The sequence below is a fragment of the Coregonus clupeaformis genome, chromosome 17 (genome assembly GCF_020615455.1).
Source record: "Coregonus clupeaformis isolate EN_2021a chromosome 17, ASM2061545v1, whole genome shotgun sequence".
Classification (NCBI taxonomy): Eukaryota; Metazoa; Chordata; class Actinopteri; order Salmoniformes; family Salmonidae; genus Coregonus; species Coregonus clupeaformis.
Genome location: NC_059208.1, coordinates 12,766,984 through 12,781,668, shown reverse-complemented (window position 1 = coordinate 12,781,668; position 14,685 = coordinate 12,766,984). Strand labels below are relative to the sequence as shown.

At 48.4% G+C, this 14,685-nt stretch overlaps 1 protein-coding gene across 1 annotated transcript; it reads right to left on the bottom strand.

Moving 5' to 3' along the window:
- Positions 1 to 595: 595 nt before the first annotated feature.
- LOC121537115 (probable U3 small nucleolar RNA-associated protein 11) lies at positions 596 to 4,376 on the bottom strand. The gene is made up of 8 exons (XM_041844893.2): positions 4,184 to 4,376; positions 3,871 to 3,932; positions 3,631 to 3,733; positions 3,104 to 3,226; positions 2,671 to 2,764; positions 1,997 to 2,127; positions 1,351 to 1,461; positions 596 to 950 (listed from the first exon to the last, which is right to left on the bottom strand). Exons 1-8 carry the CDS (start codon positions 4,241 to 4,243, stop codon positions 867 to 869), a joined length of 768 nt encoding a protein of 255 aa, XP_041700827.2. The 5' UTR covers positions 4,244 to 4,376; the 3' UTR covers positions 596 to 866.
- Between the last annotated feature and the right edge of the window lie 10,309 nt (positions 4,377 to 14,685).

Sequence of the window (14,685 nt, the reverse complement as noted above, 5' to 3'; positions counted from 1 at the left end):
TGCCATAGATTCTACAAGTGTCTGGAACTCTATTGGAGGGATGCGACACCATTCTTCAACAATAATTTATATAATTTTGTTTTGTTGATGGTGGTGGAAAACTCTGCCTCAGGCGCCACTCCAGAATCTCCCATAACTGTTCAATTGGGTTGAGATCTGGTGACTGAGACGGTCATGGCATATGGGTTACATAGTTTTCATGTTCATCAAACCACAAGTGACCACTTGTGCACTGTGGATGGGGGCATTGTCATCCTATGGGGGCATAGCCATGGTAGCCAAAATAATGCCCAGAATAATGGCCTGCCCAGTATTATTATACATGCCCTTAAGCATGATGTGATGTTAATTGCTTAATAAAATCAGGAACCACAACTGTGTGGAAGCACCAGCTTTCAATATACTTTGTATCCCTTATCATTTTGACTCGTGTTCCCGTTATTTTGGCAGTTACATGTACATTGATGAAGTACACTAGTGCCATCTACTGGTAGTATAACTGCACAGCATGAGATTGATAAACACTCATATGAACCTATAAAATGACACTTGACATATATATATATATATATACACACAAGAATGAGGCTTTAGAAATGTCTCAAAACAATTTATTCATACAATAATCAAACTTATATCCTTTGATAAATATGTACAAAAACTCTGCATTGCTGCAACCATAGAGATCAATCTATGCCTCCAACAACAATTGAGAGGGTATTCCTTGACCATTTCACTTGTCCATATCCACATGAATTGCGCAATGTCCACATTACTGTCCGATGGAGACCGACTGGTGATTGTATAACAGGCCACAGAAATGTCTGGTTGATGATGCGTTTCCTGTTCAAAGGGGTTTATCTTTCTCAGCGCTTCCTCTTAGCTTCAAACTTGTAGACGGCAGCGGCATTGACCGTCTCTTTGCTCACCTTCACCTTCTTGTTCTTATCCTGGACAGAGAGGAGACACCATAGAGATGGTAATACTGTTTAACATTCTATTATTTAATGTGTCATCTTATTCTGTGGGAGACACACAACCACAATGAGGATCAAAGAAACCTCCTATATAGTTAACAAGCAGGCTGTTCTTTCTAGAAGTAGATGCCCCTTTTGGACAGTGGATAGAATCGGATGGAATAGAACAGAACACAGTTTAAAAGAATTACGCACAACTTGTCCACCAGAAGGGGGAAATGTACCTTTGGCTTTGCTAACATGTGAAGCGCCTAGAAATACCCCATCAATACAATTATCATGGGAAAATCCATGTCTTTCCCAACCACCGTCTTAAGCATTGCGAATCATTAAGCTTATGTAGCTTGTAGTCATCTCCTAGGCTCCTACTCACGTGTAGGTCTTTGCGGGTCTGGATCTTCTGGCCAATGACAAACATCTTCTTCTCCCTGTCAATCCGCTGGGACAGAATCTTATACTGGTGCCTCCTCTGTTTGGCCAACTTCTGCAGAGAAGAAAACATACACAACCATCAATACATGTCACAGAGAAATACTGTGTAGAGAGTTGAATAACCACACACCATCACTAGCTATTTCTAGGGCAAGTATAGCATTATCATAAGTGAAAATCTTAAATTCACACAAATGTGAACAAATATGATTTAAAACACAGGGGCATTGACATTTAAACACAAATTCAATAATTTTATTCTTAACCCAACACCTGTTCCGAAGGTGGTGGAAGTCCTTTGCTAGGTGCAATATGGGGCTGTGGTCAACATACTGCAAACGTTGGTATGATGTTACTTAGAACCTTCCTTTTTATTCTTCTGCGGTGACACCATAGTCTGAATATTGATATTAGTCATTCCTATGTTGAGGACGTTACCTTTATCGCCTTGAATGAGAGAATGGAATGGTCTAAAATGTGCAAACTCCACCCACCCAGTACCCTGGGCGAGCTAAAACGAATGTACCCAGTGTTAAGGAACAGTGTGGCTATTAGGCTACACAGGGACAGGGTCTGTCCTGACTGACCTTTATACTGAGAGGCTCCACGGTGCCCTGGATGGTCTTGCTCTCCAGCGTATGGAGGGTGGGCCGGTTGTACACTCTGTCCACCAGCTCAGGAGCTGTGTCCAGGTGGCTGGCCAGGTCAAAGTCTGCTACTGTAGTGGAACACAAAACCAGGAGATATCAGGGCTGTCAGTTACAGATGGTCTTTAAAAACAGTCGCCAGATAAAGGAAAGATTCACCCATTTTGAATGTTATATCGTATTTGTGCATCTCTGAGCGATGTTCTATCGATTCTATTGGTAATTTCATGTTTTCATGTGTATCTGAGTTATTTGCCGTCCAAGCAGGCAGAAATACAGCCGCTAGATCAGACACTTTTCCTTTAACTTCAAAATAATTGGGCCTGTATTCATAAAGCGTCTCAGATTGAGAGTGCTGATCTAGGATCAGTTTTACATCGTAATGAATTACATTACATGAACAGTGGGACCTGATCCTAGATTGCCACTCCTACTCTTAGACGCTTTATGAATATGGGCCCTGATTCCTAGGTGTACAAGAATGTCAAATGTATGATGAAAGTGGGAGTTAATGGCCTTCTGTATGAAATATCCAAAGCAATGCAATACTACAAAATAACACAGCCCAGTGTGTATATACTTTGCTTGGTGTTTGTATTAATGTATTCCTCTACCTTCTTGCTTTGAGTCCATGAAGAAGGTGTGCCCGTTTTTCTGTTTGCCGTCAGCGTCCAAGAGATGGAGTTCCGATTTCAACCTCTCAATTTTCTGAAGGCAATTCAAAAAACACTTAAGCCTGCACTTTCACCACCACTGTATACCACCATTGACAACTTCAGTGATTGAACGGAGGGAGTACAAGAAGACAACTGAGTCTGCACGTTTGCACTCCACAGGATAAATGAAAACAAAACAGTTGATGTTGTTAAATTGCTTTTCATAGGCTCTTATTTGTGCTGACTGGCATAGATTCCCTCACAATTTCACACTGTACATATTCACAGCCCATTCATTTATCTATTCATACAGCTAAAATGGAAATAAGGCCATTCAAGAACATAAGGAACAGTTTATTCCAGTTTACAAGGCACCACACTGAGCTCTTACCTTGCCCTCAGCCACTCGCTTCATCTCTACATATCTGATGTCCTGTGTCCTCATCACCTTCCTCTGTTCCTCTGTATTCTCCTCCTCTGTTCCTTTAGCCTTATTCGCCACATGCACTCCATCCTTTCAGAACACAATAGGTCCAGAGATGAGGGAATTTTATTATCAGACAGAAATGGCACAACCATTAGTCTATCATATTTTACTTTCATTCTCATACCAGCAAGGATAAAAAATGGACATGGTAAAACAGTCAAACTTGAAATGACCATATGTAGGCTAGCTCTTGTATTAGCCTCAGTGCACGTCTGTTTGTGCCATTATACGAACTGATTATCACACTTGACAATGAGCAATGAAGTTGACAAGCGCACAAACAGATCTGGAACCAGGCTACTCTTGTATAATCTGGTCCCAGATCTGTGCGGTCTTGCTCCATTGTGTTTGGCTAGACAATGACCAGAGGAGTTGACAAGACAGCACAGATTGGGACCAGGCTGAGCAACATGCCAAAAGTGGTGACTCACCTTCAGCTGAGAGCTAACCATCTTGAAATAGAACTCATCAGGGTTCTTGTCCAAGGCTTTTTTACGCAAAGCAGCAAGGGTGTTCTGTTTCTTGTGATAGTCACTGAAAATGTCAGAACAAAGCGCATAAAATCGGCAACCAAATCAAACCTGAATGTGGACCCGCTAGTGTAGCTCATGTGACAGTTCAGCAAAGGTGAATACGTGTTATTTGAATATCCATGAATTAGATGGACTTACTCTGCACGAAGTTTGTAGTCCTTTTTCTTTTCAAGATGTCCCAGATGTTTTCTGAAACCAGGCTGTGACACAAAATGAAACAGATTATTAGTTAGCTATAACGTTAGTTATTGCAGTAGGCAACAGGAACCAAATGCACATTGTCATTAGCTAGTTAGCAACATAATCCTACATGTCAACAACTACCAATCACACCAGTCAATACTTTACACATTTGTAGCTGAACAAACAACAATAGCATTGCTACCTGGAAAACTAACGCTACGAAGCTAGCGGTAGTAGCTAGCTAACGCAACAACTATCTCATCCTTACCTGGGATCTTTCTTTGTGATTTTTTTGTTGGGACTTCAATGCCTTTCTAAACGATGACATAGTGACAACTTTCAAAGTAAAAATCAATAATGTAGACAGTTCTTCCTAAAACAATAAACTGCCTGGCTAACTACAAAGCCAAGATGCAAACGCCTCAAAATTATTTCTTTGTAAAACACGTGGGTATACAGGAAGCGCTACCTCACTTTTCATTTCAGAAGATTCGCTATTTCTTCTCTCTCGGTAGGCTACCATATGTAGTACAAATCAAACCAATGATATGATGGTGAGTATTATGGTGAGCTCTCTTGATATTATGGTGGGTGAAATGAGTGATGACCAAATATTAATATAAGTTAAGAATTTCCGTTAGTCTCATTATTCATATCAACAAAATACACAACATCATACTTTTGTTGAAATTATCAGATGAGGTTGTTGCAACATTCGCAATTAAACAGCAGGTGGCACGGTTGCACACATTTTGACAAGTACCCAGGCACTCCTACCCTGATGTTGAAGGTACTATGTGATAGGTATTTGGGTATGATGAGTCAGGCTCCTGTAAGTTCCTGATGCTGAATGTCCTAACAAAGATTATATAACTAAACCCTTAGTCCTAAGGATATGCACACTAAACTGAGGGGCTTAAAATGTATATTATAATTCTATTATGTGTGTATATTGTTATTAATGTCATTTTTCAGGGTGAGTTTTAAAAGTAGCTTTAACTTTAATTTATGTGAGGAGAATCAGATAAAAATCAGTGCTAAGACAACCAAATAAGCCATTCAGCCAAGTAAATCCTTAAAGTTGTATTGTGTTGAAAGTTTTACATTACATTTTTTACTGTGACTTTAATATATCAACTTTGGCAATCTTTCTTCAAGCAGACCAAGGCAGATGCCAACATCCTGCTACAGAGACACTGAGTATACACCACACCACATTAGCTTTATATGGACTTTTTAATCATCGGCATCCATCACTGGGATCGTCCTGTCTGGTCTGTCGAGTCGCATGCTGCACAATGCCAGGCTTGCAACCAGGAAGAGCTCCATAACAAACCCAGGTCACTGTACTAGTCAGTTTATATGTCTTGGCCGCAGTTTTGATGCTTCAAATTACTTTGGTCACTGTAATGTAGGCCTGCCTTTGCCAAAGAAGTTGTTTAACACTAACAGATCATATGTTTGTGTTTTACGAACATCAGTTCTTTATGTTTCCTGCTGGGGTCCAGACCCCCATTATGATTCATATCCAAATCAATGGTTTCAAATAACCTCAATGACAAACATCAGTGACAAATGCTTCTGTTGATGGACACCTGAGTGGATCTCTGTCCTCCCATCTTTACTCTCATGTTCCCCTGGCCATGTTTCCGTTTATAGGTAATATACATAAAAACGTGTGGGGCCACAGTGCATGAACCAGAACCAAGTCGGAAATTACACACTCCCCATCTCTCTCGCACAAAAATAGTTATTGTTCATACATTCAATGTACTGTCACGCGAATTGAAAGCATGCTCTTCTCCTCAGTGAAGTGGTTTCATGGCCACAGTGTTCCGTGGAGAGGATAAGGGGGTCACAACACCTCCTTGGGGAACACCGCTCTCTCTCCCTCCACTTCCTGATACAATAATCCAAGGAGAGACCAGGTAAAGCCACAGTGGCACCATGTCCCTAATCCCTAATCTCACGCAGACTCCCGCTTTGGAAATACTGTGGAAAAAGCTCAAGAAGGAAGAGGGATATTCCACAAACCATCTTTTTTTCTGTGTTGCACTGTCTGTGCTCTATCCCCCATGACCACAAAGAATGTGGTTAATATGTGTGAGATTTGCCCAGCGAGTGATGAAGAAACCTCTGAATGGGTTCAGTGTTTCCACATTATGTCACCCACTTGTTTGTCATTTTCATCTCTAATGACCCTACTGTTAGGGGTCCGCCTCGGGGCCACTGTGATATACTAGCCCACTAACATGAGTCTAATTACTAAAACACAGACAGCACTTCAGGATTTACGGGTTAAATAATGTCTGCGTAGATTCTGACTAATCAGCACCTAGTGTAATTCCCGCTAGTATTTATCACTACAAGCCCAAATGCCTGGTGAATTATTGTAAGAGTAAATAGTAGAATGAAGATTGTGAGTCATAACAAGTAGATGCTAGAGTGGGAGGACAAGAGGAGGATAAGAGGATTCGCCAAGAGTCAGGGATTTCGGAATGCCCTTGTTGTGGCAGATCTATGGCCTGTTTGGTTTTTAATATGACCCTGTAAAAATAACAGCAGTGACATAAACCTGCTGGACAGTGGCTGAGTTCAGGACTCTGGTCCTGTCTCCCCTGGCCCTGACCATTGCGGGGCCTTTTTTTTACAGCAGGCCGACCCCATCAGAAAGGTCCTCGAAAAGAGCTCCTTAGTGTGGTTCCAGATCTGTTTGTGCTGTCTTGCTAACTCCTATGGTTATTGGCATGACAATGGCCATAGAAGTTGGCAAACAGCCCAAACAGATCTGGGACCAGGTTAGGAGTTTAACATTAGTCCCCCAACCAAGACCACAGTATTTTTCCAGTACGATTTCATGAAGTTTCTATGAGGAGACCCAGCCTCTAAGACATATAGTGCGAGAGATACCATTCTTCCTGTCTTTTCTCCCAGTCTCCCCCTCTGTTCCTCGAGAGCCAGCAACAGTGAGTGCACCCCTGGACGTGATTGTCAGAGTGGTGTGTGTAGATGAGTGGAAGGAATCAAGCGCAGGAACCAGGATGACTTCAACCGTCTTTTTAGTAACGTTCAAACACGTGAACAAAATAGTCGCCAACCCAATCGGGTGGCGCAAAACAATTACGCACAAAACACAGTGCGAAATACACAAGAAAAGCGCACGCAGTGCGAACTCTCGGGACAAGCCACAACGAGAGAAATGTAACCTTACAGAGGCAGTCTGACAATAAACAATCACGCATAACACCTGACCCAAACAAACGAAACTAAATAGGGAACATCATCAAACACAAACAAGGGACAGGTGTTACAAAGAGACAAAACCAAACGAACAAGAAACATAGAACGGTGGCAGCTAGTACTCCGGAGACGACGACCGCCGAAGCCTGCCCGAACAAGGAAGAGGAGCAGCCTCGGCCGAAACCGTGACAGTACCCCCCCCCTTGACGCGCGGCTCCAGCCGTGCGCCGACCCGGGGCTCGGGGACGACCCGGACGACGCGGAGCAGGGCGCGCAGGATGACCCCGATGGAACTCGGTCAGCAGGGACTGGTCCAATATGTCCCTCCTTGGCACCCAGCACCGCTCCTCCGGACCGTACCCTCCCACTCCACGAGATATTGAAGACCCCCATCCGGCGTCTCGAATCAAGGATGGACCTCACGGTGTATCGCCGGAGCCCCCTCGATGTCCAACGGGGGTGGAGGAGTCTCCTCAATCTCAAAGTCCTGGAGTGGACCAGCTACCACCGGCCTGAGGAGAGACACATGGAACGAGGGGTTAATATTCTTGTAATCAATAGGTAGTTCTAACCTGTAACTCACCTCGTTCAATCTCCTCAGGACTTTAAAGGGGCCCCACAAACCGCCGACCCAGCTTCCGGCAGGGCAGGCGGAGGGGCAGGTTTCTGGTTGAGAGCCAGACTCGATCTCCAGGTGCGTACACTGGCCCCTCACTGCGGTGTAGGTCGGCGCTCGTCTTCTGTCGACGTATGGCACGCTGCAGATGGACGTGTGCAGCGTCCCACGTCTCCTCCGAGCGCCGCACCCACTCATCCACAGCGGGGGCCTCGATCTGGCTCTCATGCCATGGTGCCAGAACCGGCTGGTACCCTAATACACACTGAAAAGGGGGTTAGTTGGGTGGAGGAGTGGCGAAGAGAGTTCTGTGCCATCTCGGCCCAGGGCACATATCTCGCCCACTCCTCCGGCCGGCCCTGACAGTATGACCTCAGAAACCTACCCACATCCTGGTTCACACGTTCAACCTGCCCATTACTCTCCGGGTGGTAACCCGAGGTAAGGCTCACCGAAACCCCCAACCGTTCCATAAATGCTCTCACACTCTGGAGGTGAACTGGGGGCCTCGGTCAGACACTATATCCTCGGGTACCCCGTAATGCCGGAAGACATGGGTGAACAGAGCCTCTGCGGTCTGTAGGGCAGTGGGTAGACCCGGCATGGGAAGGAGACGACAGGCCTTCGAGAACCGATCCACAACGACCAGGATGGTAGTATTCCCCTGTGAGGGGGAAGGTCGGTAACAAAATCCACCGAGAGGTGGGACCAGGGTCGTTGTGGAATAGGCAGGGGTTGTAACTTACCCCTGGGCAAATGTCTGGGCGCCTTACACTGGGCACACACCGAACAGGAGGAGACATAAATCCTCACATCCCCTAGCTAACGTTGGCCACCAGTACTTCGTACTAAGGCAGTGCACTGTCCGGCCGATACCCGGATGGCCAGAGGAGGGGGACGTATGAGCCCAACAAATGAGGCGATCGCGTACCTCGAGCGGAACGTACGTCCGACCCACTGGACACTGTGGAGGACTCGGGTCGGTGCGTAACGCCCGCTCGATCTCGCCATCAACCTCCCACACCACCGGTGCAACCAGACAAGACTCTGGTAGTATGGGCGTGGGCTCAACGGACCTCTCCTCCGCGTCATACCGCCGAGACAGAGCATCTGCCTTCCCGTTCTGGGACCCAGGGATGTATGTGATCTTAAACACAAACCGGGCTAGAAACATAGTCCAGCCGGGCCTGGCGAGGATTCAGTCTCCTAGCTGCCCGGATGTACTCCAGGTTACGATGGTCAGTTAGAATGAGGAAAGGGTGTTGAGCCCCTCGAGCCAATGCCGCCACACCTTTAGGGCCTGTACCACGGCTAACAGCTCCCTGTCTCCTACGTCATAATTCCCGCTCCGCCGGACTGAGCTTCTTTGAATAAAACGCACAGGGACGGAGTTTAGGTGGAGTGCCAGAACGCTGGGAAAGAACGGCCCCTATCCCGGCCTCTGACGCGTCCACCTGTACCTGGAACGGTAAAGAGGGATCCGGATGCGCCAACACCGGCGCCGAGGTAAACAGGTCCTTCAGTCTCCCAAATGCCCTGTCCGCCTCAGCTGACCACCGCAAGCGCACCGGACCCCCCTTTAACAGAGACGTTATGGGAGCTGCCACCTGTCCAAAACCCCGGATAAACCTCCGGTAATAATTCACAAAACCCAAGAACCGTTGCACCTCCTTCACAGTGGTTGGGGTCTGCCAATTACGCACAGCTGACACCCGGTCTACCTCCATCTTCACCCCTGACGCAGACAACTGGTAACCCAGAAAGGAGACCGACTTCTGAAAAAAACAGACATTTCTCTGCCTTGACATATAGGTCATGCTCCAACAGCCTCCTCAATACTCGGCGCACCAGGGCTACATGCTCTGCACGGGTAGGACTGTACACCAGAATGTCGTCGATGTACACAACTACTCCCTGTCCCTGCATGTCCCGGAAAATCTCATCGACGAAGGATTGGAAGACTGAGGGAGCATTCATTAACCCATATGGCATGACTAGATACTCGTAGTGTCCGGAAGTCGTGCTAAACGCTGTCTTCCATTCATCGCCCTCTCTAATGCGCACCAAGTTATATGCGCTCCTGAGATCCAATTTTGTAAAGAACTGCGCACCGTGCAGTGACTCCGTCATAGTCGCAATCAGAGGAAGTGGATAGCTGTACTTCACTGTGATCTGATTGAGACCGCGGTAATCAATACACGGGCGCAGACCTCCATCCTTTTTCTTCACAAAAAGAAACTCGAGGAAGCGGGTGAAGTGGAGGCCCGTATGTATCCCTGTCTAAGAGACTCAGCGATGTACGTCTCCATTGCCTTCCTCTCCTCTTGAGACAAGGGATACACATGGCTCGCGGGAGAGCTGCTCCTGACTGGAGATCTATCGCACAATCCCCCGTCTATGAGGCGGCAGCTGCGCCCGCCCTAGTCTTACTAAACACCAGTTTCAAATCCTCATACTCGGGGGAATATGCAGTGCTGTCATTAGATTCGGACTTTCCACCGAGGTCACCCCTATGGAAACACCCAGACACCGCCCTCACACTGGGCAGACCACCCTTTAAGAGCTTTCTCTCGCCACATAATAGTAGGGTCATGGGTCATCAACCAGGGAAGACCCAGCACTACCGGATACGCAGGAGAGTCAATCAGATAGAGCTGAATTATCTCCTCATGACCCTCCTGCGCCATCATCTGAAGGGGTGCTGTGACCTCCCTAATCAACCCAGACCCTAACGGACGGCTATCTAGGGCATGAACGGGAAAAGGCTTATCAACTGGAAGGAGGGGAATCCCTAACTCTATACAGAACTGGCGATCTACAAAATTCCCAGCTGCGCCTGAATCTACCAGCGCCTTATGCTGGGAACGAGGTGCAACATGTGGAAAACAAACAGGCAAGGTTAGGTGCACGACAGAAAGCTCTGGGTAAGTAGGGCGCCTACTCACCTGGGGGGACCCCCCAATGCATAACCTGCCTTCTCCCTCACCGGGGGACCCTCCCCAACACCTAGCCGCGGTGTGCCCTCCACGGCCACAGTTAGTGCAGGGACCGGGCCCCCTCGGGTTCCTACTCCTCCGTTCCCTAGCGCCAGCACCCCCGAGCTCCATAGGGCTCGGCTCGGAGGTGCTGGAGAGTGGAATGGGCGAACCCCCCCCGGGACGTCCACGGGTGGCGAGCAGGGTATCCAGCCGAATGGCCATGTCGACAAGCTGGTCAAAGGTCAACGAGGTGTCCCTGCACGCCAACTCTCGCTGGACGTCCTCCCGGAGGCTGCAGCGGAAGTGGTCGATATGGGCCCGCTCATTCCACCCTGCATCGGCCGCTAGGGTCCGGAACTCCAAGGCAAAGTCCTGGGCGCTCCTCATCCCCTGTCGGAGGTAGAACAGACGCTCCCCCGCCGCCTTCCCCTCTGGTGGATGGTCAAACACAGCACGGAAGCGGCGGGAGAACTCCGCATAGTTAGTGGTAGCGGCGTCCATTCTCCTCCATTCAGCGTTGGCCCACTCCAACGCCTTGCCGGTGAGACAGGAGATGAGGGCTGAGGCGCTCTCGTGTCCCGAGGGCGCCGGGTGTACGGTGGCGAGGTAGAGCTCCACTTGCAGCAGGAACCCTTGACACCCGGCAGTGGAGCCGTCGTACGCCCTCGGGAGCGAGAGCCGAATCCCACTGGGTTCCGGAGATGAGGCAGGAGGACTGACCGATGGGGATGGTTCGGTTCGTGGGGGGCGTGGGTACCCCGCTGGTTTCCCATCGGTGAAGAGTGTTCATCACCCCCTCCAGGGCATGACAGACCTGGTTAATACGATCCTCCTGTCCACGAAGACGTTCCTCCATCCCGGCTGTTGGCGCGGTCGCTCCTGCTGATTCCATGGATTGATGCGTGATTCTGTCAGAGTGGTGTGTGTAGATGAGTGGAAGGAATCAAGCGCAGGAACCAGGATGACTTCAACCGTCTTTTTAGTAACGTTCAAACACGTGAACAAAATAGTCGCCAACCCAACCGGGTGGCGCAAAACAATTACGCACAAAACACAGTGCGAAATACACAAGAAAAGCGCACGCAGTGCGAACTCTCGGGACAAGCCACAACGAGAGAAATGTAACCTTACAGAGGCAGTCTGACAATAAACAATCACGCATAACACCTGACCCAAACAAACGAAACTAAATAGGGAACATCATCAAACACAAACAAGGGACAGGTGTTACAAAGAGACAAAACCAAACGAACAAGAAACATAGAACGGTGGCAGCTAGTACTCCGGAGACGACGACCGCCGAAGCCTGCCCGAACAAGGAAGAGGAGCAGCCTCGGCCGAAACCGTGACAGTGATTCCCACCATCTCTCTCCGACCGCAAATTCCTATAAAATGTAAATCGTTTACAATTAACTGTTAAGTCTGCTGCTTAATTTCTCTGCTTGAGGTTGTGGTGTATATTACTGGATTAACTGTTTTATTATGGAGCCTCAGAGTGAGGTAGAGTGGGTGGTGAATGTTGTAAGTCTCCTAAATATGTCTGCAATCCTGAGGTAAAGAGAGTTCATCTCATGCTTCAGCTCAAGCAGCTGTGAGCTCTAGGCCTAGGGTTCTCTTATTGTCTTCTATTTATGCATAGCCTACATTCAATTTCTGGACAAGCAACCAGTTGGATATTGCGTTTGGACAAGCAACCACCACTTCTTAGACGTGGTCAAAAATACGTGGTCTTAGACGTTTACGTTTACGTTTACGTTTACGTCATTTAGCAGACGCTCTTATCCAGAGCGACTTACAAATTGGTGCATTCACCCTATAGCCAGTGGGATAACCACTTTACAATAGTTTTTTGTTTTTGATTTTGATTTTTATTTATTATTTTTTTTGGGGGGGTAGAAGGATTACTTTATCCTATCCCAGGTATTCCTTAAAGAGGTGGGGTTTCAAATGTCTCCGGAAGGTGGTGAGTGACTCCGCTGTCCTGGCATCGTGAGGGAGCTTGTTCCACCATTGGGGTGCCAGAGCAGCGAACAGTTTTGACTGGGCTGAGCGGGAACTATGCTTCCGCAGAGGAAGGGAGCCAGCAGGCCAGAGGTGGATGAACGCAATGCCCTCGTTTGGGTGTAGGGACTGATCAGAGCCTGAAGGTACGGAGGTGCCGTTCCCCTCACAGCTCCATAGGCAAGCACCATGGTCTTGTAACGGATGCGAGCTTCAACTGGAAGCCAGTGGAGTGTGCGGAGGAGGGGGGTGACGTGAGAGAACTTGGGAAGGTTGAACACCAGACGGGCTGCGGCATTCTGGATGAGTTGTAGGGGTTTAATGGCACAGGCAGGGAGCCCAGCCAACAGCGAGTTGCAGTAATCCAGACGGGAGATGACCAGTGCCTGGATTAGGACCTGTGCCGCTTCCTGTGTAAGGCAGGGTCGTACTCTCCGAATGTTGTAGAGCATGAACCTGCAGGATCGGGTCACCGCCTTGATGTTAACGGAGAACGACAGGGTGTTGTCCAGGGTCACGTCAAGGCTCTTCGCACTCTGGGAGGAGGACACAACGGAGTTGTCAACCGTGATGGCGAGATCATGGAACGGGCAGTCCTTCCCCGGGAGGAAGAGCAGCTCCGTCTTGCCAGGGTTCAGCTTGAGGTGGTGATCCGTCATCCATACTGATATGTCTGCCAGACATGCAGAGATGCGATTCGCCACCTGGTTATCAGAAGGGGGAAAGGAGAAGATTAGTTGTGTATCGTCAGCGTAGCAATGATAGGAGAGGCCATGTGAGGATATGACAGAGCCAAGTGACTTGGTGTATAGGGAGAAAAGGAGAGGGCCTAGAACTGAGCCCTGGGGGACACCAGTGGTGAGAGCACGTGGTGCGGAGACAGCTTCTCGCCACGTCACTTGGTAGGAGCGACCGGTCAGGTAGGACGCAATCCAGGAGTGAGCCGCGCCGGGAGATTCCCAGCTCGGAGAGGGTGGAGAGGAGGATCTGATGGTTCACAGTATCAAAGGCAGCAGACAGGTCTAGAAGGACAAGAGCAGAGGAGAGAGAGTTAGCTTTAGCAGTGCGGAGAGCCTCCGTGACACAGAGAAGAGCAGTCTCAGTTGAATGACCAGTCCTGAAACCTGACTGGTTTGAATCAAGAAGGTCATTCTGAGAGAGATAGCAAGAGAGTTGGCTAAAGACGGCACGCTCAATAGTTTTGGAAAGAAAAGAAAGAAGGGATACTGGTCTGTAGTTGTTGACATCAGTGGGATCGAGTGTTGGTTTTTTGAGAAGGGGTGCAACTCTCGCTCTCTTGAAGACGGAAGGGACATAGCCAGCGGTCAAGGATGAGTTGATCAGCGAGGTGAGGTAGGGGAGAAGGTCACCGGAGATGGTCTGGAGAAGAGAAGAGGGGATGGGGTCAAGCGGGCAGGTTGTTGGGCGGCCTGCAGTCACAAGTCGCAAGATTTTATCTGGAGAGAGAGGGGAGAAAGAAGTCAAAGCATAGGGTAGGGCAGTGTGAGCAGGACCAGCAGTGTCATTAGACTTAACAAACGAGGATCGGATGTCGTCAACCTTCTTTTCAAAGTGGTTGACGAAGTCATCCACAGAGAGGGAGGAGGGGGGGGATTCAGCAGTGAGGAGAATGTGGCAAAGAGCTTCCTAGGGTTAGAGGCAGATGCTTGGAATTTAGAGTGGTAGAAAGTGGCCTTAGCAGCAGAAACAGATGAAGAAAATGTAGAGAGGAGGGAGTGAAAAGATGCCAGGTCGGCAGGGAGTTTAGTTTTCTTCCATTTCCGCTCAGCTGCCCGGAGCTCTGTTCTGTGAGCTCGCAATGAGTCATCAAGCCACGGAGCTGGAGGGGAGGACCGAGCCGGCCGGGAGGATAGGGGACACAGGGAGTCAAAGGATGCAGAAAGGGAGGAGAGGAGGGTTGAGGAGGCAGAATCA

Coding starts and splice junctions, on each gene's coding strand:
- LOC121537115 (XM_041844893.2), bottom strand. CDS start 4,243: ATGTCATCGTTTAGAAAGGCATTGAAGTCCCAACAAAAAAATCACAAA. Junction 3,227..3,630: donor TGGTTAGCTCTCAGCTGAAG/GTGAGTCACCAC, acceptor GTGTTCTGAAAG/GATGGAGTGCATGTGGCGAA. Junction 1,462..1,996: donor TGGAGCCTCTCAGTATAAAG/GTCAGTCAGGAC, acceptor TCTTCTCTGCAG/AAGTTGGCCAAACAGAGGAG.